At 49.4% G+C, this 26,692-nt stretch overlaps 6 protein-coding genes across 6 annotated transcripts; 2 read left to right on the plus strand and 4 right to left on the minus strand.

Moving 5' to 3' along the window:
* Nucleotides 1-449: 449 nt before the first annotated feature.
* On the minus strand, nt 450-3,227 carry BP5553_01263 (uncharacterized protein; the record flags this gene model as incomplete). The annotated part of the gene is made up of 3 exons (XM_032009886.1): nt 450-2,348; nt 2,407-2,541; nt 2,604-3,227. 3 exons carry the CDS (start codon nt 3,225-3,227, stop codon nt 450-452), a joined length of 2,658 nt encoding a protein of 885 aa, XP_031873940.1.
* Nucleotides 3,228-4,712: 1,485 nt separating this feature from the next.
* BP5553_01264 (ATPase of HSP90 chaperone topoisomerase II kinase) lies at nt 4,713-11,061 on the minus strand (the record flags this gene model as incomplete). The annotated part of the gene is made up of 2 exons (XM_032009887.1): nt 4,713-4,961; nt 5,014-11,061. The coding sequence occupies 2 exons, from the start codon at nt 11,059-11,061 to the stop codon at nt 4,713-4,715; spliced, it is 6,297 nt and encodes a 2,098-aa protein (XP_031873941.1).
* A 1,847-nt stretch (nt 11,062-12,908) lies between these two features.
* Nucleotides 12,909-13,649, minus strand: BP5553_01265 (uncharacterized protein; the record flags this gene model as incomplete). The annotated part of the gene is made up of 1 exon (XM_032009888.1): nt 12,909-13,649. The coding sequence occupies one exon, from the start codon at nt 13,647-13,649 to the stop codon at nt 12,909-12,911; it is 741 nt and encodes a 246-aa protein (XP_031873942.1).
* A 3,959-nt stretch (nt 13,650-17,608) lies between these two features.
* Nucleotides 17,609-20,323, plus strand: BP5553_01266 (uncharacterized protein; the record flags this gene model as incomplete). Its single annotated transcript, XM_032009889.1, has 6 exons — nt 17,609-17,810; nt 17,887-18,146; nt 18,221-18,793; nt 18,845-19,126; nt 19,224-19,481; nt 19,529-20,323. 6 exons carry the CDS (start codon nt 17,609-17,611, stop codon nt 20,321-20,323), a joined length of 2,370 nt encoding a protein of 789 aa, XP_031873943.1.
* A 687-nt stretch (nt 20,324-21,010) lies between these two features.
* BP5553_01267 (Uncharacterized protein) lies at nt 21,011-21,828 on the minus strand (the record flags this gene model as incomplete). The annotated part of the gene is made up of 2 exons (XM_032009890.1): nt 21,011-21,609; nt 21,669-21,828. The coding sequence occupies 2 exons, from the start codon at nt 21,826-21,828 to the stop codon at nt 21,011-21,013; spliced, it is 759 nt and encodes a 252-aa protein (XP_031873944.1).
* Nucleotides 21,829-25,228: 3,400 nt separating this feature from the next.
* BP5553_01268 (Allantoicase) lies at nt 25,229-26,469 on the plus strand (the record flags this gene model as incomplete). Its single annotated transcript, XM_032009891.1, has 2 exons — nt 25,229-25,322; nt 25,496-26,469. 2 exons carry the CDS (start codon nt 25,229-25,231, stop codon nt 26,467-26,469), a joined length of 1,068 nt encoding a protein of 355 aa, XP_031873945.1.
* Between the last annotated feature and the right edge of the window lie 223 nt (nt 26,470-26,692).

A 26,692-nucleotide genomic window follows, 5' to 3' on the forward strand; every position in this document is an offset into this window, starting at 1 on the left:
CTCTTCGAGTTCTGGCCCAGCACTATGCTCCATTGCGCCCGAGTCTCTTTTACCAGTAACTTACATCAAAACACTGCAAAGCACGCCGAGTCACAAAGATCACATATTGGGCTTTTCACACCTTTCGGATTAATAATAATATGCTTGTCCGCCCAGGCAAGCCAGCAGGCCATGTGTCCGAGGTACTACCTTACGGGTTCCCTCAAGGACACACTCCACATCTGGCCTACCTGGACGGACGAAGCAAAAACTACTCTACATACAACAAAAGCCAGCCCGCAGGCGGCACAAAAGCAACAAAAAACAAAAAAAACAACAAAAAAACAACAAGACTCCAACACCGGCCCAATGCCGCCCCCCCGCCCCCCCCGCTCCATGCCTAAATAATCATACAAAAAAACAAAAAAAACGAAACAAACACACTCCTCCCCCCCAACCACCCCCCCAGATCACTCTGGGAACACCCAGAAATCTTCTGGCAGTCTTTCGACCGCCTTCTCCACCCCCGCGGTAAAATTATCGAAGGTGAAGGGCCGCGCCCCTTCACCCTCGCCCACACCCGCATTCTCCTTCCCAGATGTCTCCCCATGTAGGGGAGACATCTTCGTCATGTTCCGCAGCTTACTCGGATGCTTCGGCTGGTACTTTTTGGCGTTGGCCAAGGCCAACGCCGACGGTTGGGGGGCAGGAGGAAGCTGGGCGTTGCTGGGCCGCGGCTTCGCAGGTGGCGTCTGTTGCCACTCGGTCGTCTGTTGTGCAGTGTCGTATGACAACTGCTGCAGTTCCTCTGGGACTGCAATATTTAATGCCTCCTCGGACGGGATTGTAATATCGTTCGACATAGAGAGGGGCTCCTCTGACGGGAGTGTACTATCGTTTGACACTGGGAGTGACTGCTCTGATGGGATAGTAATATCATTCGACACAGGGATGGACTCCTCTGATGGGAGTGTATAATCAGGTGACACCGGGAGCACATCCTCTGATGGGAGTGTTGTAGGTGGTGACTCCGGGGGGCAAAGCATTCGGGTGATTTCAGCTGTGGTTGGCGAATTCTCATCCCATTTGAATAAATTCAAACTTCTCTTTGGTTCCACTGGCTTTTCTTTTGCCGGTGCCTTTTTTCTGCGTACATGTCTCGGTACCGGAGTAGGGGAGATGGGAATCTGAGGCAATTGCGGAACGGGGAGGGGTGTCGGAACAATGCCGGCAGTATCCATCAACGTGTCATTTTCGCTTTCAGAGTCTCCTTCCTCGGAGCTACTCTCATACGGAACAGTAAACACTCCAGGAGCGTTTTCTGGGGGGGTGCGAACAGATCTGCGCTTTCGCTTCTTCCCGGTCTCCTGCCCTGCCTGTGAAAGGGTTTCATTGTTAATGATATGCTCTCTAGCAAGAGAGACTTCTTCATCTTCGACACGTGCTCGTCTAGACTCCTGCCGAGCCTTTGCGAGGCGATCCTCAGCTTCCCGATCCTGTCGATCCTGAATCTCCTTGATTCTCTCCTGGGTGATCACACCAGCAAGATGAACCGGGGTAACAGTTGGAGGCTTCTTGTCCAGATATGCGCGATAAGGTCGTTTCTTGCGCTCTGTCTGAGCTCGTGGGGCCCACGGATTTCGATGGGTGGGTGTCGCAGCTGGGGCACGTTGACTAGTAATGTCGCGAACCCTTACGCCAGAGGTAAATTGCATTTTTTCTGCCGGCTTATCAGTAACCGGAGCACGGCGTCTGCGAATTCGTGCCGGGGTACGAGTAAGAGATTCAGGAATTGCAGGTAGCTGATCATATGCCAACTTGGTGGGGCTTTCTGAAGGGTGATTAGCGATCGGGGTTGCGTCGATGGTACTTTCGCCTCGACGACCCATGAAGGTGAAATTGAAAGGGGTAGTGACTATGTCCTTTACTCTTGACACAGTGCTCCAGAGACGAGATTCTTTCGGCTCCGGAGTCTTGGGCGGGCCTGGGAATTCAGGTTCCTCGATCTCGGTTTCTGTCTCGCTGATGTCCGCCTCAGCATCCATAGGAGCAGATGGTTGGTCTGGCTGTTCAGCCCCGTCGCGATGGTGTGTGGAAGTATCCTCGTGGACAACTCCTGCGGTGGTTGGAACCTCACCAGTAGCCTGAGTTGCGGCAGCCTTTGCCAACTCCTGGGTCTTGAATGCCTCTAGAAGTGCCTCCAACTGCTGCGCATTTGGTACTGGGTTGGAGGGGTCGCGCTCTGCCCATTTGGCTAGACAGCGCGTCGCGTCTATAATGTCATTTCTCTTTAGCTCGAGTCTCTTCTCAGTTGAATTTTCTGGGATAATAAGATAAGAAGCTTTTTCTTCTTTAGCCATACGCTTTTTCTACAAGACAGCAAGTCAGCATTTGAACTTGAAGGAAAAATTGTTAGAATGGACTCACTTCTCGAAGAAGTTCCCTTCGGTGCTCCATGGCACGGATCTCCTTCATCTTCTTCTGATGTTCGCGATCCGAGATCGGGTTTCCGGTTACGTCTTCAAGTGCATCCATATCAACCGACGAATCCGATCGATAATGCTGCGAATGGAAGTTAGCAGTGTTTCAAACATTGAGGATCATGGTTTGGAATTGGAACTTACGTAGTCTGGTTCAATGTTCATATCATTTCGAGTCCGCTTAGCAGGACGAGACAACTCCTCAATATCAAAGTCATCAACACTTTGGTGGGTAGATGATGACGCTTCAACTCGACTGTGCTTACCCAGTACACTGTGCACTGGAGCTTTGGTCGAAGTTGGCTTCCGGCCTGGCGAGGTAGTGGAAGCATTCTTATTATTCAACTGGTTGCGGCTCCGAGCGGCACCAATTGGTGATGTGCGCTTAGCGACTTTGTTTAAGTTGTTGAGGGTGAAGGGTTTGAAGGAGGGTGGCGAGATGGTACGGGTGCGCGAGGTGGAAGGTTGGGCGTGGATGGGGGAGGGAGGTGAGGTCGATCGAGACTCGGGCACAGCCTGAGGGTCAGACTCGACGTCATGTTCGTTCTCTGATTGCGATCGCGAAGTACCAGTGGGAGGGGAGAGGGGACGAGCAGAAGCAGAGGCAGAGGCAGACGCGGCAGGAGCATCGACGGCAGCTTGAGCAGAATCGGCGATGGTCTTGATGGTCTTCTGTGTCCTGGCACGAGTAGTCCTCTTGCGAGGCTGATCCTCGAGTTGACGGAACCCACTGGGGCTGGGATGGGCTCGAGTGCGACGCGACGACATCGTGACGACGCGCACGCAAAACGAGGGGGCAGAGAGGGTAATGAAGGGGCAGATGATGTATCAGTGATCAGAAGGTCCTTGAAGGCAAGTAAGAGGTGAATCAGGAAGCTGGAATGTAAATTCACGAAATTTCAAGAAGCGTTGATCGACGATGGAGGAAGAAAGAGTGGACGTTGATGTGGGATGGGGGATGGTCATCGCAAACGACTCAGGCTAAACCCAATCTGGGGTGGACTTGTCGCTGCAGCGACAAGGGTTGCAGGGCAGGCGCGACCCGCAGCCTCGTGCCCCCCCGGCCTCCCGCACACCAACCGCCGCAGCCGCGTGGAGCCGCGCCGTTATCAACAAGGGATCCCGAGTATCAGAGTATTTTAATTTTAATTATAGTTGTAATTATACATGTACTTCGAATTGGAATTGCAAAATTGGACTTATATTAATATAAAGTCGCTGCAGCCTGTAGATTTAATTACTTGTCAATTTACTCTTCGCAATAACCAGGTACTGTACATAGTTCTGTAGGTAACTGCAATGCGCCCACGGTCTCCCTCCATCGTGACTGCTTTCTGCCGCTTCCAGCGCACAGGCACACCATGGCAACCGGTTGCTACAGGCATCCCAGCGCTCGTAGCCTTGTTTATGCTCGCTTCTGGTGGTCGCCTGCTGCTCCGTTGCCACTCTCCAACATTTTTGACTGCATCTGGGAAATCTTGTCTTTGTCCATTTGGACTGCTATGGATGTTAAGCCTAGCATTTTCCAACATGGGCTTTCTCAGGCTTAAGAATAGCTCTACACAACAAAATGCTCTCTATCCATAGCCACACCACGCGTAAAGCACAGCAGCACAGCAACCGTTGCAACACCCACACCCACCACTCACCACGAGAAATAAACCCAAACCCCATCCATAGAATGCACACCGAAGCAGATTAAATTGCGGTTTAAAATACAAGAATCCTTAGACCTTACATCGTCCCATCCAAATGTATTCCCCCCTTCCTAACCATCTTCGTATCGCATAACAATATGAGTCCCCCCCCAGCGAAAATTAAAATATATACGCCCATGCACGATAATCCAGCCCGGTGCGCCTCCGTAGAGCCCTGTTCCTCCATAAATGCCACGCTCGCTATGCTAACCGTTCAATCCATTATCGCGTCTCTGTGTATTTCCTGTCCCGAGGTAAAGAAAGTAAAGGTCCCCAGTAAAGGTCATCATCTTCGAGTTCTATCCTGCAGGGAGGCTAGCAGGAAATAGCTGTCCACCATGAGAAAAACCAAGCACCGCCAAAGAGGTTATCTGCAGCTCGAGCAGCTACAGATATCCTACATTATTTTCTACAGAATCAAGGAGATACACTTAAAAAACAATCCACCACTTTCCTATATGCCAGCATAGGAAAGACACATTGTGCCATGTGCACGCACACAGTCAACCGCTAAAGCCAACGAAACGCCGCAATATACAAATGCTGACGGAAATAATTAAACCGAAGCGTTCTCGGAGCCATTGGGGTCGAGAAGATCTCCCATTGTTACGCTGAGCGCCTTGAAGTCAACAGGCTTTGTTACATAGCTGTTAAACCCCGCCTGCACGCACTTGTCCACAACATCGGCCATCACGTTGGCGGAGAGAGCGATGATAGGCATGGGGGGGTACGACTCCCTCTCCTCCCACTGTCGAATCTCGCGGCATGTCTCGTACCCATCTTTGTTGGGCATATGGAGATCGCACTATGTCATTATGTCAGTGGTCGGTTTGCATCGAGGGAGTGGGTGTACTTACGAGGATAAGGGAGTAGAACGAGTGGTCCTGAGAAAACACTTTCTTTGTACATTCCACGCCATCCAACGCAAGCTCGACTGCAATACCCACTTTGCTCAGAAATTTCAAGAGGACCTTCTGGTTAACCAGGTTATCCTCAACGAGAAGCACCTTGAGGCCCTTATTGCCTATCCGCTTTGTTACCTCAAGATAGCTCTGCTTTTGATCCGCGACTTGTTGAGCAGCATTGAAGCGATTGCGGTCTGTGCTGAGATCTCGTTCCTTCTCGGGGTCGAAGATAACCGCAAATCGAGATGGCTTGACCGGCTTGAAAACGAAGGTAAGGCGGTGCTCTTTGGCGAGCTGATCGTAATCATAAGCTGTTGCTATTCTGAAGATTTCTTGCCTTTGAACTGGGTCAGAAAGCACGACAACCGACGTGTCAGGCGATGTTGTCGATGACATGGTTTGGTTAATCAAAGTAACAATTTCCTCCTTTGAACTAATATTTACAACGATATGCGTAAAAAAAACGGGATCATCCCCACAAATCAACTGCTGGGCTTCTTCAACGGTTGCCCGGGCTGCGATTTGATGTGGAACATCCTTAGGCAATGTCATCTCGATATGCTGCGTGGTGGCCTCACGGCTGTGTCGTTGGGGGCAAATGATTAAGATCGAGTACATTGGTGGTCTTGATCGTTTAACAGGGACAGTGTCCATTTGGGACGCGTTACTACCGCGAGGTAGCTCAGTATCCGCTAGCGGTAAAACGGTTCTAGACGAGTCATCAGACTCTACCACCGAGCTAGGCGGGTTAATGCTGGATGAGGATGAGGAGCGCCTATCGGGGAGCGCGAGATTCATTTGATTGTCTTTGGATGAGCCTATTCTCGTCGCCTGACTGAAATTAGAAAGGCTTTGCCCTATTGACGATGACGACGACATCTGCGTAACATGCGACTGCACGGAACTAACTGATGGTGTTGAGCTACCGGGTGATAGCGTAGCAGGGGATGCGATAATACTCGGCTCGTTGTTGGGACGGCCAAATATTGGGGACGGCAGCCGCTGGCCGGCCGCCAGAGGCATATTCATGATTTCAGGCTTAAGGATACGTGTAACAGTGCGATCATTGAGGAGTGCGGCGCTGATCGGTATATCTTTGCTGCGCTGCGGTGTTGATTTTGTTGCCGGGTGATCTTCCTCGGTAGGCAAGCCAAACGTTGCTGTAAACGTGAATGTTGAGCCTTTCCCGGGGACAGCACTGCCTTCCATCTTGCCACCATGGAGTTCAACAAGTTGTCTTGAAATCACCAGCCCTAGGCCAGTGCCCCCGTGAGTGCGAGTGCTACTTCCATCGATTTGGCTAAATGGTTTGAAAATCATTTCCGCCTCCTCCTGTGTGAATCCACTTCCGGTATCGATGATGGAATATTCCAGCACTATCTCGTTGGGATTGATGGAAGCATTTTGCGAAACTCTGCAACGGCTAAAGACCTCGCCAACTGTTGTAAACTTGATTGCATTACCTACAATGTTGAGTAGGACTTGTCGAATTCTGAACTTGTCTCCCTTGACCATTTCAGGAACATCGACATCAACGACATAGTTCAACTCGATTCGCTTGGTGATTGCCAGTGAGCACAGAATCTCATTAACTTCTTCAACTAATGAGCGGGTATGAAACCACTGAAAGGACAGTTTCATCATGCCGGCATCAACTTTTGACAGATCCAAGATATCGTTGATAATGTTGAGAAGGCTATCGGCACTGGATTTGATTGTATTGGAGTAGTCTGCCTGTTCATCGGTGAGGGGTGTATCTTGCAAGAAATTGACCATTCCAGAAATGCCAATGAGTGGTGTACGGATCTCATGTGACATATTGCTTAAGAATCTTGTCTTCACGTTCATAGTCTCTTTTAACGTCTTTTCAAGCAGTTTATGGTTATGGATGTCGGTGCAAGCACCGAACCACGAGCCGTCACCGCTACCGAGAGCAATATTTTCGACCTCGACGCAACGCACAAGATGCCAACGGTAATCCCCAGTTTTAGATTTTAATCGCACTTCCGTTTCATATGACTGTCTTCCATCGCTATCTGTGGTGATCTTGATCACCCCAGTTCTCGCCAGCTCAGCCAAGTCTGCAATAGGGTATTCATAAATAGATTCGCTGCTCGAGCTGTTGGTTCTCGAAAGCGATGGATAAACCCCTTTGACAGTGATTTCGTTTGGTGCCTCGGAGGCGCTGGAAGACTTGGACTTGCCTCCAGAAGATACTTGAGCGGGACGCCGACTGGTTTCGTGCCGCTTCTTCGACCGCACGGTAAAGGGAGCCGGAGCTGGTGGTTGATTGACAGGGATATGGCACTTGGCGAGATCATCTGGATGTATATGATCCATAAAACCTAATCCCAAGGCATCGTCAAAGCTCTGGCCGGTGTATGACAACCACTGCTCGTTCGCAAAGGTGATGCCGTCATCCTCCGTCGCTGCAAAGGTAATTTGGGGGATTAGGTTCGCAAGTTGCCGGTGTTTCGCCTCCGATGCTTCGATCTCCTCCTGCCGGGCTGCTTTCACCTCTGCCACATGTTGATCATGGATATCCATGTGTGTGCCGTACCACTGCACAATAACGCCTCGGTGGTCACGGTGACCCACCGCCCTGGTATAAAACCAACGGTAGCTGCCGTCAAATCTTCTGATGCGTACTTGCTTGGAGAATTGTTCTCCAGAACGGATGGCATGGCCCCAAGCCTTTAGGTATTCATCTCGCTCGTCGGAATGAAGGCTTGCCCAAGGATCGTGGTAGAGATCCTGGACCGTCTGACCACGGTAGGTCAAATATCTATTATTAACCCATACTATTTCGCCTGAAGGGGGCATAGCCACGAAAACGTGAGCGGGCAACGAGTCGAGCATCAACCCCTTCACTCGATCTGATGGCGGCGGCATTTCTGTTGGCACAGGCATAGATCCCGAGCGCCCAGGAACCACCGTGGTTGACGAGCCTCTGCCAGACGTAGTTGGCAGAGATTGAAATGTTGCACTGAAGTCCGCCCCATATGAATGTAGTTGCGTATGGGGTGTCCGTTCCGCCATTGGCCCCTTTGAACCACGCGATGTCTGGCGTCGGGGAGGAGCTTCAGGGTGGCTGCGAGCGGGGCTGGCATTTTCCGGTTCAGCAGTCTCATGCTTCAATATTGAAGTCACAGATCGAGACTCATCATTTTCTGGTTTGGTCAAGTTAAGGTCGCTACGGAGGTCGGTATCAGGGGTTGCAGGAGCTCCGCGTTTCTCTTCCAACATTCGACTTTGCTGGTGGGATCTCGCTTCTATTGGGGAAGGATCTTTAGATGGCAGCCGTGCTCTAACTATACTGTTGTTCGTAGAGCCTGTGTCCACTCGCCCAAGAGCGGGACGCACCCTCGGAGCGAAATAGCTTTCTCCAGCACCATAGACTGGACTTCCGCCACTGAGTCTTTTGTCCCGGCTGAAGCCAACACTGCTTGGTTCCCAGCCTGGGGTGACGGCAGGAGACCCAGCGGCGCTTCTAGACACGCAAGAATAGTCGCTCGGACTTGTGATACTGCCTCCAGATGACCGTTGAATATTATTCTCATCAATGGAAGATGAGCAGGTGTGGCCAAGTGCTATCCGTTCATCAACGGGAGGTGCACCGGAGATAACGGCGCCAAATCCAGCTTGTCGCGGGCCCTTTCTCGATAGGCCAGCAATCTCTGTTTGAAGGTTGGAGTGGTGACGACAGAGGGAATATGAGCTCGCTAAATGGGGAGCAAGAAATTCCAAAGAGTGCCTAAGACTCGAAGGATACGGAATAACGGGGCTTAGCAGTGATAAAATCGCAATAGGAGTCCGCCTTTCTCTAATCGCCTCTGGCTCTTGCGGCTTTGCCTTCGTATCGACGCCTTTGGCGCGAGCAGCTGACTTCGATTCCATGGCGGCAGCATCAAGACGGAAGGCATGGACAGCCTTAGAAAGCAAGGGGTGCATCAAAGGCAGATGCAACACCGTCCAAGACCTATCTACCCCAATAGCCTCGACTTGAGAAGCTTGCGAATAATCGTTTGATGTCGGATTTGGATCGAAGGTCTCCTCGTCGACCGGGGCATTAGCGAAAAATGGGTTCTCGTCCGTTTCAGAGCGAACGGCAGGTGAGGGCGCTGGTGACTGAGACCACGGGGATTGCGAACCTTGCTCATATTCCTCGTACTTTGCAGCTTCGACTGGAGGCTCACGGCTAGAACGTTGAGCATGTTTGCTCTTGCTACCCAGAAAAGATTGGATCCGCGAGCTTAAATCGGTGGTTTTCCCTCTCTTGGACTTATCAGGTGGCGATTCCTTCGACTTCCCACTTCGCTGTGACTTGGTTCCGCTCCCATTACTCTTGTCATCTGTCGAATCCGGTCGTTGGTTATAAGGATAGTCTCGCGTCAGAACAACGAGTTTCTCACGCTCCAGCACTCGCATGACACCAGTATTATCTATTAGTGGATCCGCTTCGTAGTCTAGAGCCTGTAGAACTGGGAAGACACGCCCTCGCACTTCTCTTTCAGCCCCTTCATTATCCTCCCAGACGACAGACGATTTCATCTCTTCAAATTCTGTATGGCGTCGTAGAGATTGTAAACTAGGCCTTGCACTTGGGCGCCTGGCCGAACTGAGTGGCATATCTGGGGCACCCGCAACGTAACTCTTTGCTCTAGCTAAGACTGCTGGTCGCGTGGCAGTGCTTCTATGTTCCTCAGGAACTGGAGGGGTCTCGCGCTTCGTATCTTCGTAGGCGGTAAACGAGTGTCTGCTTTGAAGGCCGGGTCGAACTGCCCTCAGGGTCGGCCAGAAGTCCGGGGGTGAATCTCCCTCGTCCGAATTGGATATTTCATTTGTACTGCTGACCACCAAACTGCTTCCACGCGGCAAGTATGCGAGGCTCAGTTCGTCCTCTTCTATGGCATTAAATGTCGCCTTTTGGGCCCAAGGGACATTCTCCACATCTGTAGGGTCGGCTGGAATCGTCAGTGTCACGCGCTCGGCCATATAAGAGTCTCGCATAATGTCGGAAACCGTAGTCCACCACGAATCAAGCCCAGGCTCCGACACAAGCCTTAGACTCAAGTCGTAGAGATCTGGCATCTGATAGTTGGGATCGTTCACCTGCGGAGACGCCGCCGGAGGATGGAAGTTCAACGACGACGCGGGGGTAACTGGGCCGGACTGCACTCGGTCACAGACATGTCTGTCTAAGGGCTCCCCCGACGGCGGTGCTGGATTAACTGTCGGGGACAATGTGGTAAAGGGACGATGGCTGTTGTAGCTTAAATGTCGTGGGGTCTTCATCGAAGGAAATGGGTATGACGGGGTGCGTACAGACATGGCAGCTGGTGTGAATCCTTCGCGGATCGTTGCTGCAGACTCGGTCGAGGTCGTAGCACTTGGAAGAGGGCTCGCGAAAGCTTCGTCCAAAGATGACGGAGATGGCGCCTCCTCCTCATGTATTGGCGACACTCGAGATTTTGTTGTCGTAGTAGACGCGATTCCACCTTGATCGCCCTTCATCGCTGATTTCCTGACACGCATTTCGCGCTGCTGACTCAACTGAAGTTGTGTATTCATAGCTGCTCGCAGTCGTTCCAATTCTTCTGCCGAGTTCATCTTGGAGATATCCACACCCTCAGGGCCAAATTTTACTCCTCGCCCCCCAGCGCCCGAGTCTCTGGGAGCTGCTGGCGCTATGGTGCGTGGATGCTCGCTGGGTCCATCTGGCAGCGTTCTTGAATTATCCTGTTTGCCCAAGCCGTCGCCTCCTCCCAACTCTGCGAGGGCCCTATCCAGCCCTGACTCCGGTGGTGCCATCGCATCCCAGGGCGACAAGTCTGGCATCGATTCTTTTGGCTTGCCTTGAGACGTTTGAGTGGCCTTCGCCCCATGCTTCGATGACCGAGTAACCGATTTCTCGCTGCTCGATCGCCGAGAGCCACTAGGTCTTCGACTATGGGAGGAGCAAGAGGATGGTTTATCCAGAGGCGATTTTGGAGGGGGCATGCCGCGCCCACTGGAACCCCCACAGCCACCGAGTCAACAAGATATCCAGAATGCTAATCGGTGTTTTCGTCGTTACTATCGCCAGCAGACCACACGGTCTCCGATCCCTCATTCGTGGAAAGCTTTTCGTTGGTGTTTGTTGGTGTTGTTCGTGTGTTGCCGTTATCATCAATCTGGGCGAAGCAGGAGGCGGTTGGGCGGGAAATGACGTATAGGTGGTCCTTGCGGTGATTCTATGGCGATCGCTGGATCATGGGCGCATGCGACATGCGGCTGAGGTAGGGGAAGAATGGAGGCGGATCTTTGTGCGATAGAGATTGCCAGCGCAAGTGTGGGAGGAATTATGAGTTTGGGAGGTGATTGTAAGGTGTAGGTGAGAAGGCGAAGGTGTAGGTGAAGGCGAAGTGGAGCGAGAGGATGTTCGCGTTTATGTTTCCATTTCGCAGCAGAGCAGAGTTGCCGTGTCACCAGTGCAAGGTACATGTACTGGTTTCTGGCTCTGGAGCCTGTAGCGCCTAGGAACGCGAAATGAAATGCGCCAAATTTGGGGTTCATTATTTTACTCTATTTTCATGCTATGCGACCTAGGTATGTTGTGTTATGTCATGTCATTCTATTCTATTGTTGCATAGTCTTGTCTTGTCTTGGATTGCATTCCTGAATTCTTAGTTTATTATTCTAGATTTATTTTCATTTTGGGTTAATGTGAATAATTTACGGGGTAGAACACCTGGCTTCTCTCGAGTACGTGCTTGTCAAGTCCCCTCCCTTACTAGCAAGGAGCAATTCCTTCCCACCACATGGCCACATGGCCACAAACAGCTGACTTTCCCAGTATTTTCAGGAACAGGAACCGGTGGAGAAAGTCGGCCCCGACACCGCTCGAACTATAACCAGCAAGGAATCCGTGGCTTGCAATAAAGTCGATGGAGTACCCCAAGAGCTAAGAGTCTAAGACCAACGTTTAGAGTGGGTGGGGAGCGAGTGAAACATAGTGAGAAAACCCGCTACTCCTGGCTGGATGCTCTGCCCTCCTCGAGTCCCAGTGTTTTCCGGGCTATCGGCATTAAAAAGCAAAGACACTTAATCATCTTCTGGCAGTAGCTTCCTAAAGAAATTCGAAAGACGTCCAAACCTGAAAGGTTGTGTAACTGTCCTACTCGTCTTACTCGACGTACTGCACGTCTATACCGCTTGTATGCAAGATGATAGGTCTACAATTCGTACAGTCGCATATCTGTATTTCATTTGCAACTGTCCCCGAGAGACCCTGAACGGCGACTGACGTCAGTGGCATCCACCGTCGTCATACGTCTCGTAGCCAGCCAATGAAATCACTCGCATGTACTAGGGTTGTTGTCTAGCGCTGCCGATCACTGCCTATTACTGTAGCCGCCTCAGGCAGCCACAATACTGATTTTTCAAGATCACGTGGGGATCGAAGTAAAGTACCCAAGTACTTTTGCCAACCTCAACTGCACCAAGGAGGCAACAAATAATTTGGAAGTACCTTAGTGTATGTACCTACCTAGGTACCCTAGGTAAGTATATTAAATATCTGCCATGCTTAAGCAGTATATATATCTAGTAAACCGCAGGGCTAGTTACTAGTAGGATTACGTGACATATGCCAAAGCATTGATTCTACTACTAGGCTTTAGCCTATAGAATTCGAGTTGATAAAGTATATCAAACAATTATAAATAAATATGCACTAAACTTTTATAAATGTCAACCAAGAGCAGGCTTAGGCTTAATCCGAACTTTGCCTCTCATATAAAAACAACAACTCGAGAGGGTATTATGTCGGAAAACATATCAACTTTAAATATAACCTCCCTCCATTCCTATTTCTTTCCTACCGTCTCAAGAAACGCAACGAGGTCACTAACCCCCTCGGGCTCCTGAATCCAATGTCCCCCATCACTATACTCCCTCCACTTGACCCTAAACCCCAGTGTCTCCATCACCCGCTTCGTCTCCCTCCCCAGCGCTACGTCTACCACATTATCATCCGCGGAATGCAACAGGAGAACCGGCGTGTCTAGCATCTCCTGCCTGCCCTGTCTAATTACCCCGTAACCTTCTACTCCCAGAGTTGATCTATAAAACTCCTCACCAAACTTCTTCTCACTCACAAATGGCATCCACATACTCAACCCCACAAAGCCTCCTAACCTTCTTCTCACACCGCCCATTAATGCATGCACCCCCACTGCCGCTCCTTGGCTGATGCCACCGATAGCCAACCTCTCAGCTGGCAGATCCTTGAGCTCGGCGTCCACCAGCGCCTGCACGTAAGAAATCCCCTCCCGGAGCCCATCGATCTGTAGGGAGGCTTCGGCGGCCGGGTCGGTGAGGGAGTAGATGTCGAACCATTCTGTCATATTTTCCTGGAATACGGTGGAGTGGCGGGAGAGGGCGGTGGGGAAGATGAGTTTCCAGCTGGGGAGACTCTGGGAGATGCCGGATTCGAGGAGGTCGGAGGCGAATTCAGGCCCGGAGCTGCCGCGGCCATGAAGGAGGATGAGTGTGTGTGTATGGGCGAGTGTTGGAAGAATGACGTACTGTGGAGGGTGGACTGCCATATTTTCTTTTATGGACAGAGTACTTCGTATGAGACTGTTGATTCCCGCCCCTTGAAATCTATTTTAAGGCTTTTGGGTTTGTGGGCTTCCGTGGCGGGGCTAGTTGCATTCCAAAGAGTATCCTGAGCTGGTTGTTGAGTAAGAAGTACGGAGGTATCTCCGCATTAACTTCGATGTTGTCTGTCAAAGTACCATGTCCCCGACACTTGGCGGGAACACCACATATCTTCTTGAACTTATTACTTACTCGGTACCAGACAGGCGGGTTGGGGTGAGATGGATGTGGATGTGGAGGGACTTGGTGGAAAGTTTAATCGGATAGCGCCCTCCTCCACCTCCGGAACTCAGCCCTGAAGAGCTCCGTAAATGCGGAGCGCAGTATCATACCTTCGAGCCGCAAACGAAAGGGCCCATAACACAACACGTCAGTTAGGCATGGCCTAAGGAGTATACGTTGGTGTCAATGCCAAGTGCCTACTGCTGGACGATGTAGTGTACTTAAAATAGTTCATCCGGAGGTAGCTCCGCAACGATATCGAAAGTGACTTGATAGGGCGCCAAACACTGCATTTTCGCCGAAAGGGGGACGCGGATGGCTACCTAGACTCAAAATCAGAGGAACAAGATTCATGAACAAATAATTTGTTTGGCCCTTTGCTACACTCCAAAGAGCTACCTGGGGTTATCAAAGATAAGTTCTTGGGAATGGCCCCCGAGGAAGGTAGAAAGTAACATTACCTATGTACCTACTAGGTAGGTAGTTTTATATGTAGCAATTACATAAGCTTTCTGCGTATGATATAGCCACGGACTGATTGTGCTCTCTAGGCATACAAAATTGAATGATGGAGTTTAGCTGACGAGGATAGTGAGGGCCCGGCCGATGATTGTGCTCCTGGACTGGGAAGTATCCTCTGTACGAAGTACTTTGCAACCAGATAAGCTGCTCTGACTAAACTAGATTATGGTGATTTGTAATGGTCTACGAAGGAGTTTGCAAGAGCAGCTTCATGTGATTCCTTCAGGGAATGAGAAACGAGTTCGGGCGAGCGGCTGCTGCGATTCGTTAAAGCCTGCGAGCAAAGGATGCGCCAGAACATTTCGATTCCCCCGCATTCCAAGGAGCGGTGTCGAACGACAGGATGGGAAGCGCGAGGGATCTGCTTGTGGGCAGAGGTGAGAACAATGCTATCTAGCTCATTACTAATTCATGAGTGCTTCCGGATACTTAGCTGATCCATACTGATATGCTCAAGTAGAGACATAAGCCAACGCTAGAAATCATACAGAATCTATAGAAATACAGTATATGTATCCAGTCAATATCTACGATCTATCACATCAGAAATTTATACACCTGTGAAGAGCATATGAGGGTAGGATACTACATCTAATCCTGATAAAGAATAGGAAAACCCTACGTTCTCGTAGTATTACAATTTGGACAACTCATATCACTGAGAAATACTTATCCCGGGAAGTTTAAACCCTCCACTAAGAGTACGATGTTAGCATGATATATGCCGGCATGCTTAACTTACTGGTTTTGGAGAAATAGCCAGCTCTCCGTCCACGACCACTAGTGAATTTAAATCCAAGAAGCCCGAATCCGGTCAGGAGGCAGCTGTTGGGGTCAAGGGTAGCGTCAACATCCTCCAGCAGCCTAGCTCCTCCGGCCTGGCCGCGCGAGAAAAGCGAGATGGCAACCGTAACGAGCGGGCAGCAGGCAGTTTGAAAAAAAGAGCTTGAGAGAGAAGCTGCTGAAGGCGGTTAGTCGAGTGGGAGCCGAGAAATAAGTAAACATGGCTACTATGTCATAGAGCTATCCTCGAAAGCTCCGCGAAGCTGCAGGTCATATGCTTGCTTGTCGGATAACTTGCGCGATATAATATGGAATATATCATGTGCCCTGTAGTACGGCATGAGGTTGTCGTGATCTTGGCCGCCGTTGCTATCGTGATCTTGGCCGTTGTTGCTGTCGCGATCCTGGTCATGGCTGCTATCGTAATCTTGGTCATTGATGTTGATGAGCCGGGGTTGGACCTAAGTATAGAAAAAACGGAAGAGGCCCGTCGAGCTTGACAGCGCAAGAGCATACCAGAATGTCCCCACCTCCCAAGCCTGATTCATAACATCTCCTAATCGCAAGTCCCCTTTCTCGGACGTATTTCTCGCCGTCAATTTTTCCTCTTCTTCTAGAATTTTCATGAATTCCATCCGTACCGTGTTGAATTCGTCGAGCAAAATCCGATCCACGCCTTAGTTTGTAAGCCAGTAAGGTGGCTGGACCACCTCGATAGGTCGAGAGCATGCCCATTCCAGGTCTACCAGCGAGGTACTATGTCAGGCTTTATCCACAAAAATATTGCCCTGGTGCATATCTGTCAAGGTAATAACAAACGGCCCGCGCCGCAGCTCCCGCTGAAAGAAGAGGGGCATAATCGTACACATCGCTGCTAATGCTGATATCTGATATATAGTCATCAATGTAGTTGACGACATTCGGCTTGCTTTAAAGGCGATTATCGTGGACTGCAAGCATATCAATGATGTAGGAGTCGATAGTGGTATAGGTTTAGTCTCGTAGTATGTTGGTAGAAATCTCCTCGTTTTCAAATGCCTGAATATCTATCGAAAGTGGTCGATTTGTTAAACCCAAGAACCCATTATCGTCAATAACAAAGGAGCCAATTCTAGGCAAGGGAATTCGACTAATGGTTAGGATAACCCGCGAAAGGTCGCGAAAGAAATTGGCCTGTAGCCCCGAATCGTGCTGCTTCTCTAACCATGTGTTCGAGAGCATTTATCCTTGTGTTTGCTCGATATACTCGACCAACAGATAGCTTGCATCTCCTAGGCCTAAATGTTTGTTATAATGTCGGACATATCGTGAAGGGACGCGGTACCCAAGCCATGACAAGACGTGCCGGCGTAAGTGATCGATACATCGACGTAGGAAAGGTAAACTTTGTAGCCGTGTGAACTGGATATTATTAATATTTGAATTTTCAATTAGTGGGATTGTTAAACTACGCACCGTCTGACCAGCACACAACGCAACGCCATAAAGCCGTGGAATCGGCACCTCGGGGCAATTCTCGTCGAGCCCACGCATATGTGACCGCCTCACATCGGATCTTCTCATCTCCATTGCCTGGCTGAAAGGACTCACCAACACGGTATGGTAGTGGGAACAGCAGAACGACACGCTTTCCCTTGCGATGCCGAAATCGTGACAGGAACACAGACATTGAAGCCACCATAGAGCTAATCAGACATATCCGCTATATCGCACGCATCGTCTGATTGGAAGCCCAGATGTTGAGCGACAACCGCCTTCATCAAGGTGCGCTTACGGTATAGATAATCAAAGAACCGTTCTTTCTTGTCGCTGTACCCAAGCTGGTGGAGGATGTTGACTTCCTTGTCCTGGGCAAACGGAGTATGTGATGTGCTCCTCGTGGAGAAGACGGCAAGTTGGCAGCGACATAGCTATAGAAGCATGCTTGCTGATGGCGGCGAAGTGTGAGCTGCTTCAAACATGAATTTGATGTGCTAGCCACAGCTGCAGAATATACAGAACAATGTACAGACAGAGTATACACTCACGTTAAGGGCTTCCAAGCACGACCGTACAGAGCTGTGTACTCCGACCTTGGCCCCAAGCGGGACCTTGCAGGGTTGACGGAAGATGTGGAAGCTCCCCTGTCCCCTAAATGCTACCCGCCCCCACGTTTCGCCGGAACCAGGTGACAAGCTCGACTTGCGCCATCTCGATCGTGACCCGACTCGACTCTGAGTGCCCAACAACAACAACCATTGCTTGAAGCATTGGAATCACCCATCATAGGTGCCGCTCTACAACATTATTGCTCGCTCATTTTGCCTCATTTTGTACTATCCTGAGTCGCCATCTCTCACCGTTAGCCACGCCCTTTCCCCCGCACCGTCACCCCGAGATGGGGGCTCAGACGTCCAAATCGGCGAACGAGGGCGATGCAGAGCGTACACCGCTATTGACGGACCCGCAGATAGATGGGATCGATCAACCAGCGGGTCTGATCAAAAGACCTGGGAGATGGCTGGCTAGAAACGCTGTGGTTGTGTCCATGAGCTTGTTGATTTTGGGTGTAATTGGCGTCCTATGCCTCTTCTTTAGAGGTAAGACTGGCGTCCCATTCCCGCGGCCTTCTCATCACCCTTACCTTCATTTCAGTTGCTAATTTGCCTTTACCAGCTTACAAGTCTGGCAAAGCAGCCGTTTGCTTAACTCCTGCATGTGTGCACGCTTCCTCCGAAATCCTATATAACCTCTCCCCGGACTATAAATCGATTGACCCGTGTAATAACTTTGAGGAACTCGTCTGTGGAGGATGGGATGAGCGTCACGACCTCCGCCCAGACCAGGGCGATGCATTCACCGGTACTATCATGAGCGAGAACTCGCAAATGCTGCTGAGGCATATACTGGAAGCCCCATATCCAGGTGACTCGAAGGTCAGTATCATTGAATAAACCAGCTGTTTTAGGAAGCCCATGAATTATGGTCAACTAACTGCCGTTTCTAATAGCACTCGAGTTTCTCTCCGGCCCGCCTCGTCGAAACCCTTTCCTCCGTTGATCAGCAGAACTTCAATACGCTACGAGATGCATACAATGCCTGCATGGATGAAGAGACTATTAAAAAGGCTGGCGTAAGCCCGCTCATCGAAATTCTCCACAAGGTAGCCGAGCTATATCCCGCTCAAGGATCAATAAATCGAGGCACCTCCCCCGTATCTCGGCAGGACGACAAAAGCTTGTCCGACACTGTCCTTTTCCTAGCTAGACTTGGTGTTTCATCTTTAGTCTCATTTGGCGCTGGGGCGGATGACAAGGACCCGGATACTGTCGTAGTTGTTGCATCCCCTCCATGGCGCATCGGCCTTCCTGCGAAAGATTATTACTCAGATGACGACGTCGTAAAAAGATATGAAGACACTCTTGTAAATATCATTGATCAACTCCACCCTGATCTCCAGGATGATAAACAGGACAAAATTGCTGCAAGTTCCCAGGCCAAGAAGTTCGCGCATGCAGTCGTCGAATTCGAGAAGAAGCTTGCGGCAGCATCCCCCGATGCTGAGGATAGGGACGATGTTACCGTAAGCTAAACTTGTTTCCATCCCACAACAGATACTAACCTCCAACGCTAGCAATATTACAATCCTATGTCTCTTAAGGACGCCGAGCTACTTACACCGCAGGTTCAACTTGGACATATTATAAACAGTCTAGCGCCTTCAGACGTCACCACTCAACGCCTCATAGTTTCGTCTCCCGATTATATGAAAAATCTCACATCTACTCTAAAAGATACGTCGAAGGACGTGTTGCAGACGTACTTTATATGGAAAACCATCCAAGCTTTTGCTTCGGACATAGAAGCGGATGAACTCAAGGCCTATAGTAGATTCACAAACGAGTTGCAAGGCAAGGTAGGATTCCCCTATTAATCTAGCCATGAGGCATTCATGCTCCACCTGGTGTTGCAAAGTATGGGCAATACATTTCGACGATGCTAATAATATGCAGGATCCTGATTCGACCCCCGAGCGCTGGCGATCCTGTGTCAGTCACGTTGATGGCGGACTGGGCTGGATTTTGAGCCGTTTTTTTGTCGAGAAAGCCTTTTCGGAGAAAGCTAAGGAGTTTGGTGATCAGATCGTGTCCGATATCAAGGATAGGTTTATAGAGAAGCTGAGGGTTACTACTTGGATGGACCAAAGCGTCATTGAGCTGGCTATTGAGAAGGTCCACAAAATCGTCCAAAAGATTGGATATCCAACCAAGGTAAATACCCAGAATACTGTTGCCCACCATGTGTTAACCATCAGCAGAGCCCAAATATACTAGACCCATCGAATCTGCAAGATTATTATCGTTCGGTCAATATTAGCCCCTCTACTTTCTTTCAGAATGCGCTCTCAATGGACCAATTTGAAGTTGCACGGGAATGGTCCGCTCTTGGCAAGCCAGTCGATCGCGACGAATGGGGAATGACGGTCCCCACAGTGAACGCCTATTACAACCCGCCAGGAAATGAGATTGTCTTCCCAGCTGGTATCATGCAATTCCCGGTTTTCGATGTAGAAGTACCACAATATCTAAGCTACGGTGCATTTGGCTCGGTCTCCGGACATGAGCTTTCTCATGCCTTCGATTCTACAGGTCGCCATTATGACCAAAATGGGAATTACACGGATTGGTGGACAAACAGCACAGTGGCAGGCTTCGAAGAACGAGCTGATTGTTTCATCGATCAATATAGCAAGTTCACCGTTCCAGGACCAGACGGCAAACCGTTACACGTCAATGGACGCCTAACCCTCGGCGAGAACATTGCTGATGCCGGCGGCATCACAGCAGCCTTTGCAGCTTGGAAGAAACGTCAGGCTGAAACGCCCAATGAGGATCTCCCAGGGCTAGATCACTTTTCTCAAGAACAACTTTTCTTCGTCAGCTATGGGAATTGGTGGTGTGGGAAGAGCAGGAAGGAGACGGCGATAAATCGCATCTATACTGATCCACATGCGCCCAAGTGGGCTAGAATTCTTGGGACGATGGCCAACTCGAGGGATTTTAAGGAGAGCTTTGGATGTGCTGTGAAAGAACCTGTTTGTGAGATCTGGTAGATGGTAAGATGCTTTTTGGTTTGGATGGCGACTGGAGTTTAGTGTATGTTGTGTGGCGGAACTATGATTGAACTATATACCGCCATTTAGGGTTCATTTTATTTTAGACATATGTATCATCTTGCGCTTGTCCCCGTTTTCTTCCTTTTGATCACCATTGTTCCCTGATCACATCGCGGTTATATATTCCGAGCCAAATTAAAAATACAATATATACATGCTAGATATTATGTGCCAAATAGGAAGAGGCAATGCTCGAATGCGTCGTAAGTCAGGACTCTTAGTCGGGGAGTGGTAGTTAGTAACTTTCGGGTGGAGCTTGTGGAACCACCCAGGTAACTACTCTCTAGAAAGGCCAGGGCGAGCATCTAGGAGCAGGTTGACCAAATGCAGAAGTGTATTTTTGGAGACTAGATGCAACAACCGATCAGGATATTTATAATGTGCTAAATCTATCATCTCATATAGCTGTTGGATCCTATCCAATTGGCCCAAGGTGACACAAAGCGACGTCCTAGAAACGACATTCCTATTCTACCGGTATACAACCATATAGCTCGCTCCTCAAATCGCAAACCCTGGGCATTTATTGTTAAGATATTCATCACGACGTTAACCAAAGCAGCGGGGACGGCTGTTTCTCTCAAACAGACCATTCCATTGACAACCATAACTTTTAATAGTGGACTAACTAAAGTCAAGCTTCTGCTTCTTGATCCTGGGTAGAACTCCAATAAGGATCAAGATAGATGAGACTAATACCGCCCACAATTTAATACCCAGAGTGGTCTGGTTGTAGTCTGTTTGTGTCGCCGCACACATCGTAGCAAGCATCATCACAAGAATGAGATATCCTGTAGCTCGATGCCATTTGTACAGCGACTTCCCCTTGTCTACGCTTCCGTAGAGCTGGGGGACGAAGTATGCCGTGGCGCCGACGAAAGCTTGGACCGCAAGCAGGACGTAGGTGATGAGGCCGAGGATTGCGTGGGCAGATTTGAAATGCGAAAAGCCCTGGGATATCTTGTTGTATTCGATGATCACCAGGCCAGCTACCAGCGCATCGATCGAGAGATTGTTGATCGTGAAATGCGTAATTGTGCCCTGGCGTTTCTGTTGTGCGGTGTGGGTGGGTTGCAGGACGAGGATGGATTGCGTGATTGCTAGCAGGCCCGCTGAGTTGAGAAGCGGATGTGCTGAGAAGAGGATCAACCGGTGCAGGAAGACGTTTGCCCATACGGATGCGACTAGGAGGATGATGCCAGCTTGAGCGATTACTGCGGTGCCTGAACCGTAAAGTGTTAGTAGGAGCTCGGTTTTTGGATTGGCTTCGTGAAGTTCTCACCGAGGAAGATATTGCGGTAAAGGGCCTGCCCCTCAACCTGGGACGCATCGCCACGACGACCGAGGAGGGGCTCGTATTCTCCAACCCCGTCTCGCTGATCTTCACGGGGATGCATCAATGTGTCCGGAATAGCCTCTGGAATTCCTGTTGCGGTTGCCATATTGCGTTGCGTTGGCTTGACCTCGTAACGTGTGCTCTTTGTATTGTTGCTTCGCAGGTTCTTTGGCCCGCTTCTTGCTCTTTCGTTGACGAGTACGCGTATGTAGAAGGCACTAGTAAGATATGGAGCGATGAAGGTGGTAGCGAGAATTTAAAGACGTGGACGAGCTGAAAGACCTTGAAGGAAGATGCAATGAAGATCAATAAAGATATACATGCCGTGGCACTCGAGCTCAGCTACGACGGGAATGAATGTTTCAGTGCCAATGCCATAATCGAACCCCTCCATGGCGCCTGTAGCTCGAGTAAGCTCCGTCAGCCAATCAGTCCACCCTTTTGCCATGGCGATGTAGGTAATCGCTCCTTGCTGAGTGGTGGAGCTGCAGCAGTACGTAGCACCAAGCACCAGCGATGACGACGATCAGATGCCCGACTTTCTCCTGGTTTGATATTTCTTTTTCTTGGCTGCCACTAGAGGAACGTACCTAGGTATCTATCTACTACGTACGGTAGGCGACAGGCGGTGACAACAAATTGCCTGGCTATAACTCCCACCACCTTCTATATAAATTAAAATAAGAGTTTTTGGTTTTTGAGGGGTACAAGGGCGGCCACTTGGTTGAGTGGTTCAGGACGAATTGTACTTTCGAGGTCGACAGGGATTTAGGGTACGTAGGCACAGGCCCCAAAAAAGGGGGACGTAAATAAAACAACAAAACAAAACAACAAAAAATACGAATCAGATCTTATTCGGCAAGAGATGTAGGCCCTCCAACGAACGGGCCGAACTCTTTTGCCATTTTAATTCTTAATCTTAAAGAATTTAATTGTACTTTTTACCATCTTTTTTTTTTATGTTGCTCTTTTGTAAAGTGAACAGCAGCAGCTAAGCGAGAGTGCAAAAGACCCCCTTATTCCGCCCCTGCTTACCAAAACCCCTCAGTAAATACCTAGGTACCTCCACCTCGAAAGCAGATATAATGCTGGTGACGTCTAGACTTTCTTTCACAACTTATGAGTATTGCTACATGTAACGATATCTCTACACAATGCGAATGCACAAGTCTCGCCTACACATTTACCTCTTTCTCTTTTCACAGAGAGCTGATTGCCCTGTCGAACGCCTTGATTATCCTATCGTACATTGTGCCGATGTGGCAGGACTGAACATTACCCTGTTGCGGTGGAAGGCAGACCGGTGGGAAATCAACGGTGGCCAATCGGCCAGTGGAATGCGATGTTCAGCAGATCAAGGTGAAGTAATTGACTCTGTCTCTCTTTGCGTGAGTCTCCGGCCCTGACATTGGTAGCTCTAGAGTTTCAGTTCCCCTTCCACTTCCCCAAGGGTCCAGTGCAGCTACCACGGCTCAATCAGCAGTCACAACCCGCTTTCTGAAAGCATTTGAATCATCTTACATATCCCAGACTTAACCTTGAAAAAAGCCTGGCAGTTTTGCGCGTCGCACGGATCGTGAGCCACAATGGTCTCGCCATCGGAAATGCTCGCCTATCGATAGTACCCCTGCTACAAGAACATACATCAGAGGAAGCTGTTTGTGATAGACTTGCAGCTTGTCGGGAGCACGATCACCGGTTAGGTCATTTTTCGGTAGATCCTAGGAGGACGTTTACAGGATGGCCAATGAACGAGTAATCCTCTGTAGATTAAAATCTCTCAACATACTCTCCCTATGGTCTTTGAAGGCTTGCATCCTCCTCAAACCCATCGTCATATTCTTCCCTCGGCTCCGACTCTCCCAACAGAGCATCTCTTTCGGCACTTGTCTCATTCTACGGCCCATCAAAGCTCTACTATCTACGACCAATATATCGACGCCACGGGTTATACACGAGACTACTAATACCACCGAGCACCAAGAACGAAGCGCAGATTGTGCCCCCAATAACGTCACAATAGTCTTCAACAGCTACAACACCGTTCCAGAACCTACCTTCTGGTTCGGCAGCATTTAATACTAAAGACAATAGCTGCGTAATACAATTACTATCGCGACAATGGTGGTGATAACGGTAAGAACGATGGAGTAGTACAAGACTGCGATTTGGTCATGGGCTAGCGCAGTTGAGGTGTAGAGGGTCATTATTAATGCTCCGTCTGTTGTATCCAATAGACACATTCCGGCTATAAAATGTTAGCTTTTTACACATATAGAGAGAGCATGGAGAAGGGAGACGTGTAAATAAGATCGGAAATATCAAAATCAGCCACATTGAAGTTCCTTTAGCAGCCTAGATAGGAGAAGTCTTGAGGCGAGCGACTTTGGACGATGGATTGAAGCTTGAATTGAACAATACTTTGAGTGGGTACATTTTCTAAGGTCTTTTTCAAAAGTAAGCAGATTGAATTTGGACTGGGAATATGTTGAAAAGGGACAAACATTACTTACATGACTATTAACTTGAACATCCTCCTAAAAACATAATACAAGCATCGAGTCCACTGATCTTAAATTCGCTATGCTATGAAGGGTAAGTGACTAAAAGTTTGTTCATCTAATTGATTAGTCGCTCGTATTTTGAGGAGGGTACCAACGCCGAGTGTCCCAAGGAGAAGAACATTCCGACGCTGACCGGGCGCTGGCCCGCTGCTACCAAGCGCCGCGTTGTTAGATCGATTGCCTGCATAATAAGTTAAATTCAGAGTTATACATAAGCATGCTTTGAGATAACGAGTTTCCAACTCCTCATACGTACAGAAATATGGGCTACATCCAGGGCGTGCCGAAGACTAAGGGTATATGCCAGCACAGGTGTAGAAACAAGACCCTGGTAAAGGTATCAGTCAACGGCCCCAGGCGAACAATGTAAAATATTAACATAAAAATTGCCCTTACGTATTGGAGTACTGAGAATATCATTTGTAGGCTAAGTCTGTCAATGAAAGGTGGGAGGTTGGCGGCTGCTCACGAGGACGATTCCGATAAACGCCCACACGACGATGTTCACAAGTGCAATGGCAAAGCTCAACGAGTGATATATTCCATGTCAGCAAGGTTAGATTCCTCTTAGATTAAGGCTCGAGTACGAAGTAGTACCCCATGTAAAAGAATCCAAGAGTTTTGGCTGGAGTATTGCACTACACGTGATCGAGGACTGGTCATGACTAAACAATTGCACTGTACGCCACCGGCACCCTACACTTAATGGTGGGGTTGTGGCTGGGCAGCTGCTGGGCATCTTGGGTTTGTTTGCCCCTCATCGGAGATGGCCGGTAGGATAGCACACACGAAGTATTTATACTTAGTTACGTGCCTTTATAATTTCCTCGACAAGAAAATCTACTTCAATATTCATAACAATTGTTAATTTTTCTACAATCCCGAATCCCTGTTTCCCCATCCTCTCTTCACTATTCCCTTTAGCATCGCCATTACGTCACCATGGTGTTCGAGACAGAATATCAGGTTGAAAATGTGGCCGCGACCCCAGTGGCAGCAGACAAGATCGATGCAACTTTTCGATCTTCTACTACTGGTGAGCACATCCTGTAATTATTATTTGAGAGGAATATACCATGGCCTAGACCCAAATCGAGTGATTGTAGCCGTGTTAAGAGTCATTTTTACTCACAAAACCCATCCAATTGAATATGAATATCAATACAGGGCACCTCACGTCGTTGGACTCACTGACTGACACCTCTCCAGATTTAGTATCAGCCGCATTGGGCGGGAAAGTCCTTTCGTTCTCGGACGAATGGTTTGCGGAGGCCTCCAACCTTCTCACCCCTGGGCCACCTATCCGGCAGCTAGGCAAAATGGTCTACTCCGGCGCCTGGTACGATGGTTGGGAGACCCGCCGCCATAATCCCGCGCCTTTTGACTATGTAGTTATTCGTCTAGGGGTGGCTTCGGGCATTGTCGAAGGGATTGAGGTTGATACAACCTACTTCTCCGGCAACAATGCACCAGCAATCTCCGTGGAAGGCGTCTTCAGCTCTAGCGATGAGGAGGTGGTTGGCTGGAAGGGAGGTAGGGGTAAATGGGAGGCAATTCTTGGGATTCAAGAGTGCGGACCAACCCAGCGGTTTGCCTGGAAGTTGGCGGCTCCGACAAAGAAGCCATACACGCATGTTCGACTGAACATGTATCCCGATGGAGGCATTGCCAGGTTCAGACTGTATGGCCATGCAGTACCCGTGTTCCCGGAGGATAAAAATGCCACATTCGATCTCGCCTCTGCTCAGAATGGAGGGGTAGCAGTCTCATGCAGCGATGAACATTTCGGTGCTATATCGAATTTGCTTCTTCCGGGCAGGGGCAAGGATATGGGAGGTGGCTGGGAGACGGCAAGGACTAGAGGCAAGGACCATGTCGACTGGGCAATTATACGGCTTGGAACCAAAGGTACAATCCAGAACTTGAATGTTGACACTGCATTTTTCAGAGGCAACTTCCCTCAGATGGTCAAAGTTGAAGCGATAGATTGGTCTGGTGAGGGTGAACCAGGGGCGTTGGCGGATGGATGGACAACCATTGTTGAGCCTAGCAAATGTGGCCCAGATAAGGAGCACCTCTTTGAATCTCTGGTTCCCGACAAGCCATTCACTCATGTAAAGCTGATCATGATTCCTGATGGGGGCGTAAAGCGTATTCGGGTGTTAGGGAAGAGGGTTGTTTAGATATATAGAAGAAAACATGTGTTCTCCCCCATTTGTCCCCTTTTAATACTTAGGTGCCCTGTTATAAATGTCCGTCCAGGAAGATGCCATGGTCCTGCTACCTTATCTCAATATATAGCTTCAACGGTCGTTGTTGGAGCGCAAAGGTCGTGGGATAAGCTCAGCCAGGGGTCAAATCATCATGTAATCGCGCACGGACCCCGTCGTCACATCAGGGTTGACG

The sequence above is a fragment of the Venustampulla echinocandica genome (genome assembly GCF_003357145.1).
Source record: "Venustampulla echinocandica strain BP 5553 chromosome Unknown scaffold_0, whole genome shotgun sequence".
Taxonomy (NCBI): Eukaryota; Fungi; Ascomycota; class Leotiomycetes; order Helotiales; family Pleuroascaceae; genus Venustampulla; species Venustampulla echinocandica.